We start from the raw sequence: 7415 nt of genomic DNA, 5'->3' as shown, positions 1-7415 counted from the left end.
GTCAATGTGTGGCTGCGATTTCAGGGTGTCTGCAAGTGGGGAGCTTTGAACAAGATCCAAAATGGTTTATAAAACAATAGGCACCTTTAATGCTGTCTAGGTAGCAGCGATGACTATATAATAAGCCCAAGAATTGAGTGCTGTCAATGTGTGGCTGCGATTTCAGGGTGTCTGCAAGTGGGGAGCTTTGAACAAGATCCAAAATGGTTTATAGGCACCTTTAATGCTTTAATGTGAAGAATCCTAATTCTACTGAACATTTACTCTAATTGCCAACCAATTTCCATGTCTCATCATAAACCCCTTACTTTTCAAACATAACGCTTAATCCTAGAAACCCTGTATACCAACCCTCATCACTGCATTGCACTTGTAACCAAGACTGTATATTCAAACCAACAAACAAATTTAATATCACAACAGAGGTAAAGTGGGGGGGAATAGGGGTTTGGAGGTAAATGGGGAGGGGGTGAAGCCAAGTCCGTCTGCAAGTTATAATTGTAGTTGGAGTTAAGGTGCATTAGAGGAACAAGTGTCAATATTATTTATTTATTTATAAAATATTTTACCAGGAAGTAATACATTGAGAGTTACCTCTCGTTTTCAAGTATGTCCTGGATATGTAAACAGAGGAAAAATCCCTCCTTGATTGGTACAGTGCAATTGATCCTATATACACAAAGGTAGAGACTATAAAACGATCTTTTCTCATGAATTCATAAAATCATTGTTCGTGGGAAATAACCAATTGAACGTGAACAGAAAGATAATTTCAAACTTTAAAAGTAGATAGGACACCAAAGGTGACTGTAATTAATCAGTACACATTAGGTAGACCAGAAAGTGTTAACTGAAAAGCACCTCTGTTAACCTGATAAGGCTGCAGGGGAAATAATCAGAGAAACCCCATTCTTGTTATACCAGTATATTTTAACAGGGTGTATGTAACACGGGAGCTGCCCCCCCAATCCTAATTGTGCCAGGTTATAGCGGTCAATGACCCCCTGCTAAAATGCAGTCCAAAGATTGAAACACTCATTCAGTTGCTGTTACAGCAGAAATAACTTGTAAATAGTGCTGCTGTATTTCAAAAGTTGCCCGGAGTATCAATTTAATCAGCAGGCTTAAAAGCATGGGGGCCGTGTTTGGGGTGGTTAGTCCAAATGCTCTTGCTGCAAGTAAATAGTGGATGAAAATCAGATGTATTTAAAGCACACCAAAAATTAGCTGATCGAGGCACATTAGTGTCTTGTGCACCATTTCGTTTGAGTAAACTGTGCCTCAGCTTAGGCGGTGTAACAACCCAAATAAAAGTCACAATGGAGAATGGGGATGAATCTTTATAAAAGGTGAATGCAAGGCATGTTTGTATTACACCACTTAGGGACAAACCATGGAACTCTCCGAATACAAAACACACACTAAAGCTCGACCTCGCCACAACTGCTGTGATGTGACTGACGGCGGACATGCACCTATGCGTGCGCGGGGGTGTTTTTTTTTTTTTTTTTTTTAAATGCTTCAATTGTAAATAGTCAAACGTTGTCATGGCGATGTGGGCGCATCTCAACTCCAAAGTTGCTGGAAAAAAATCCTATTTTATTCAATGAGTCAAATATTAAGATTTTGTCGATATCGCATTAGTTGCGGGTGTGTGCAAAAGTGAAATAAATGGTGTCAGAGAGAGGAAGTTGGATTATAAAAAGATATACACCAATATAATAAAGTGATCACTATTTTAGAGTAGCAAAGGGATACTTGATCCATTAATTAATGACTTGATAAAGCAAATAACCTCATTTAGATAGAAGTACAGAATATATACATATTTACATTGCTTGATTGTGGTATATATGAAGTTATGGAGAGACCCCTGTGATCAATCGAGGCCTGAAAGAGAATTAATTATTTACAACAAATAAGTTTACCATCAAGAAATATTGTGTGCAACTCTTTTTTTTTTTGTACTTCAGATTAACATTTAAAAATGGCTATGCCAGACTTGCCGGTTTAATGTGAAACATTGCAAAAACACACCTTTTCCGCACTAAACAATCCACCAAGATTAGCATTCATGCACTGTTAATATCCCGACTTGACAACTGCAACCAGCTTCTCTTCAGACTCCCCCTCTTTCAATAGTCTGTCTCCAATCTATCCTAAATGCAGCTACAAGACTCATCTGCCTACACAGGCACCCCAAACTTCAGTTTTCTGGTGACACAGCCCCTTCCCACAGTTCCATTGGGCTGCACTCAAACTGTGGTACTCCTTACCCCACACCAGACTTTACCCTACCATTCACATTCACACTTTCAACGGTTTCCTCAAATGTGTGTTGGTTTTGTCAACAGGATGCTGCCAAATTCTGCATCATTTGTGAAATGAGTTACGAATCTGTAATATAATATTTGGATAGTGCATATTTTTGTATGGAAATGTAGACTGGCACTTCTAAAGAAGCAATACATTAAAAAAGTGCAATGTGTACTCCCACAGCTATAAAATCATATTACATCCAGCTACAAATTTCTGTAACTTTGCAAAACACTGTTATAATGCACAAATTAACCACCGTATAGAAACTGGGACCATGTGTGAATGTTTGTACGGTGGATAGTTTTGCAATCACAGCCTTATGGTACACAATAGAGCAATATCAATTTATACTGAATTATAGTATGAATTGTGATTAAAAATAACATACCAAGCAGTCATCCTCAAAGTTTCATACTGTATGGTGTATAAACATGGTGATATTTTGCTGTAGAACACGGAAATAGTAAAGGAGCTGTTATACGAGACTTTATGGAAACTGCAATATAGCTATACCGGTACTGAAAAGGTGGAAGGACTGTTGCTTTTTTATTTATTTTTAATTTGACAAAACCATGAAGTTATGAACACTTTAATCTAATATGTTTATTTACTCTCAATTGTTTAGCACAATAGTGATGTTTTTCAGAAAAAATATGTTGTCATTATACCCCAATCAGATTTTCAAGAACACCTTCAATGTAATGTCATTCTTAAATCACACAGTCCTCTTTTCTCTTATAAATCTATATGTAAAACCAGCATGGGATTGTTGTACAACAACCCAAAATAACGCAGAGACATGTTAACGTACGCAATCATTTTGAGTACTCATTTGTATTTCCATATTGGGAAAAGCCACTCCACATATGTTCGGGTAGTTGAAACATGATGAAATGCCTGAATCTGGTACTGTATATGAAAGGAAACACCGGAGACATTAATTTATTGAAAAAGAAAATTAAGGGGGGAAAAAAAAAAAAGCTCAACAGTGCCTGAATCTTTATTTTTCATAACCTACATTTTCTTTCAAATTAGACATTTTTTTTTACATTGTATGTCACAAAAAAGGAAAAACTTAAATTACCAATAGTTTACACAAGCTTGATTCCAGTCTTAATGGAAGAAATAGAACAAAATAAAAAACCCTCAGAATGTTTAAGTATTACACCTCTATTTCATGAAATTGCAGCTGTGCAGTGTCTGAAATCTTCGAATGCCTGCAGCTGTTAGTGTAAAACGTTCATAACACACAAATTTAACCACTGGGACAGATGACACATAGAAAGATATGCACCATTACTCTCAGCTGTTGCTAGACCCTGCACAAGCTACAGTACAGTGTGCAAGTGCTTCATTATATACATACTGCAGCCCTCTGCTCTTAAAATACTGAATAGCTTACTGCCTCTCTTCCATAAGTACAATTATTGTACAAGTTGTATAAACGTAACTTTGTATCGGGAATTTATTTCTTATTCTTTTCACATTATGACCAATCTCCATTTCTGTTACACCTCAAAGCATCGCCATTCACTTCCATACATTAAGACATAATTTCTGTCATCACTTATTGGGCTCAAAAGTGAGTTAACTGTGCTGAGCACTGCATAGGGTCAATCGGTGTGTGGAAAGTTAATAAATTACTGCAGAAAGCATACGATTTGGTGAAAATATAGTGGTTTGGCATATTTTGCTTTATTTTTTTTAAAGGCAAAAATAAAGAGTTGTAAATGGGCTTCCAATTCCTGGTGAGAGCTTGTTTCGTTGGGTGGGCAGCAGCTACAGAAGGGGTGGGCAACTCCAGTCCTCAAGGTTTTCAACATATCCCTGCGTCAACACAGGTAACTGAGCCACCTGTGCTGAAGAAGGGATATCATGGAAACCTGACCTGTTGGGGGCCCATGAAGACGGGTTGGCCACTCCTGTACTACAGCATACCGACAGTATGAATAGCAGCAGAGTATTTCGGTACTGCATGTCAATGGTCTCAATAGATTGTTTGTTTTTTTTACATTATACTATTTTGGCTACATTAATACAGAGTACCCAGCTGGGTAAACTAGTCAATCACTGCTTGCATGGAGCGGTTTATCCTTTACAGTTTGTTGAAACTCCCCCCCCTCCCCCCCAACATTTATAGCAGTTTTACCTCCCATGAAAGAAAGTCTATTTGCTATACAGCTGTATATCCAATACTTAAACTGATTTAGTACATACACGGACAAACATATTCCTCTTAATGGAATTCAAATTATGTGCAAGGAGAATTACCTTAATTTGTAGCTTGAAAAATCTTAAAACATACTTTGAGCTCCGAAACTTCGGAGATCACCCAGCCGGAGATTCACAAAGGTGAACTGATTGGAATTAAAATGCCACAGGTTTCCGGGGGGGGGGGGGGGGGGGAGGGAAATGGCATATTGAAACAGCAGGAATAATAGAATGTGTTAATATTTAAAACAGCAATGCTACTGGCCCTGAGAACAAAATAGTTGTAGTAAGGTTCAGGGTTTTTTTTTGGCAGCCTTTGTATGGTTGTTAAAAATAAAAATAAAGCAGTAGTAATCAAAAGACAAAAGCAAAACATTTTTTTGATAAAGGGCTACACCAGTCACTATTTACACAATGTTACACAACTAATTTACGTGGTTAATAGTGCATACATTTCAAGACTGATTAAATAGATTGAGGGTTTTTTCTCTCTCTCCAAATAAGACTAGCACAGGTGTTCTCATCTTCATTCCCCATACCCCCAACCGGTCAGGTTTTCAGAATATCTCTGCTTAAGCACAGATGGCTCAGTCTTCAACTGAATCACCTGTGCTGAGGCAGGGATATTCTGAAAACCTGACCTGTTGCGAGGGGGTCTTGAGGACTGGAGTTGAGAACCCCTGCTCTAGCAATCTCCCTTTTGCAGTGAATAGGCAAAGTCCGTTCAACACACCAGGATTAAAAGAAAAAGAACAAACAAATAAAAAATTAATTCAAACAAACAAACAAAAAAAACAGATGAAAGTAATATTCAAACCACAACATTTAAGTTTATCTACACCCAGCTTAACAGCAACATTTATAATATATCAACAATAATTTTTATATTTTTTTTCCTTAGGGTACCTTTTTTTTATATGTTCTGATTATTTACAACTGTACAAGCAAAGCACACACTTCCAAGTGCACATATTTAATACAGTATTGACTATTTGCATTTACATTTCAACAATCTGAAAAAAAAAAAAAAAAAACAACAAAAAAAAATAAACCGATCAAGTGTTTGCGATCTTGAATGTATAATACAAAAACTGTTGCTAGTTTCGGTACAACAGCGTTATTACTCAGGTCAGTCATAACAGATATATACTGAAGGAGAGTAATTCTGTATCCCACTCATGCTAACCCTTAAGGAGGTCAGACTTAATTAAATCTAAGCTGTCTTATACAAAAGTTAAGGCAAAGTCATTTCAAGTTTAAATAAAATTCAAGTCTTTAAATATTGGATGGAAATATCTTTAAAAAAAAAAAAAAAAAGAAGCTGTTTAAATAAACATTTTGTGGAATTAATTGTATTCTACTAGCGGAAAGTTTCGTTACTTATGAACTCCCCCTTCGCTATTTTGAAAACTGTTTTTATTTTTTTTTACACATTTCAGACGAAAATAATTTAGATTTTTCATTAGAAACGTGCTAAATTTAGTGCATCCTTGTCCTTCAGAAAGTAGTTTTTTTTTCTCTAAAGAAAGTATAGAACTTGCAATAAACCTCATTCCCAGGTGGTTACAACAAAGACATCTTTCACCACAAAAAAAAAAAATTAAATAAAAAAAATTAACCTAGAGATCATTATCATACTGTTTCCAGAACTCAAATATCAATGCTTGTGGCTACTCAGAGATGCCAATTCTATGCAAACGTTACACCTGGTGCAGCAATGAGGTGAAGGATTTGCAGCCCCCTAAGGAAGTAAGATATGAATATTTATTTAAAAAAAAAAAAAAAAAAAAAACCTACCTACACAGCACAGAGATAAACCAGAAAGCATTTGTACTCTCTTTAAATTGTTTATGAACAATGTGCTTTGAAAATATTCTTGATCGCATCAACTCGTGTTACTTGAATGTGAAGCTGGTTATGTGCGGACAGCCGTTTCAACGCTAGCAGTTTTGAAGACAAATTTTTTTTAAATATATATTTACTATAAATGCAGTTTGAGGCAAACCCTCACTTTGGGGGAAACCCCCTGCCCCATAACTACAATATTTGTGTAAACAATAAATTTCTAATTTTACATCATCTTTTTATAAACAAAATCTTTCTGGTGATAATAAATTTAATAATCTTGAACTTAAGTTCCACCTGGAACAATTCGTAGCAGTCAGCAGGCTTAAAATAAATTGTGATGCTTGCACTCCAGCAGCCAAAAGGACATTCACTAAACAAATTGAGACGAATGACTTCTTAACCTGAAATAATGCAGGCTCGCACGGGAAAAATTGCAGGAGGAAAAAAAACAAAAAAAAACCACCCCCCCAAAAAATAAAATAACTGAGAAGCATTTCATATGCTTAGTACTGCCACTTGGCTCTTAACCAGCAACTCATTCATTGTACATCGAGTGGTGCATAACCTCTAACGCGTGATACGTAGGTCTCCTTTTGGCCTTTTTCTTACTGAGGAGATCTCGGGGGGCTGCCTGGTTCTTTATTCACGCGTTTCCCAATAGCTAGAGGAGGAGACCTGCGGCCTGACAGTCTCCGCTGGTCTTTGGGCCGCCCTGCGTTTGACTTTGTAAGAGGGTTCTCCCTTGATTTCTCTATAGATGTTTCCGTGAGCTTCCTTTCTTCTTTCACACAAACTGTAGAGTTTGGCTTCTGTTCTTTCGAAGGTTGCAATGTAGGTGCATCTTTACTTGTTCTCTGGCAAATCTCTGCATAACTGGGTTTTCTTAGTTCCTGTTAAATGGAGGATATGCATTACATGAAATCATCGTGTCCATACCATACCTATTCAATACCCCCTATATAATATGAAGCTAACAATAAGTTAACTTTTCTGCATGGCAAATCAACAAGCCACTAATATTAAAGCAGCAATCCCAC

General features: G+C 36.8%; 1 protein-coding gene across 8 annotated transcripts in view; it reads right to left on the bottom strand.

Annotated features, from left to right (window-relative positions):
- Positions 1-3303: 3303 nt before the first annotated feature.
- LARP4B (La ribonucleoprotein 4B) overlaps positions 3304-7415 on the bottom strand; it is an 84937-nt gene continuing 80825 nt past the window's right edge. For 6 of the 8 annotated variants that reach the window (XM_075587802.1, XM_075587801.1, XM_075587803.1 and 3 more), the window contains one exon: positions 3304-7268. In XM_075587802.1, the coding sequence (XP_075443917.1) occupies positions 6984-7268 (285 nt within the window). In that variant the 3' untranslated portion in view covers positions 3304-6983. The remainder of the gene's footprint in view (positions 7269-7415) is intronic. The other 2 variants (XM_075587800.1, XR_012799325.1) reach the window with 2 other exon arrangements.

Source organism: Ascaphus truei, chromosome 2, assembly GCF_040206685.1.
Source record: "Ascaphus truei isolate aAscTru1 chromosome 2, aAscTru1.hap1, whole genome shotgun sequence".
NCBI lineage: Eukaryota > Metazoa > Chordata > Amphibia > Anura > Ascaphidae > Ascaphus > Ascaphus truei.
The sequence above is the reverse complement of the archived record's forward strand: the minus strand, read 5'-3'. Positions and strand labels throughout refer to the sequence as shown.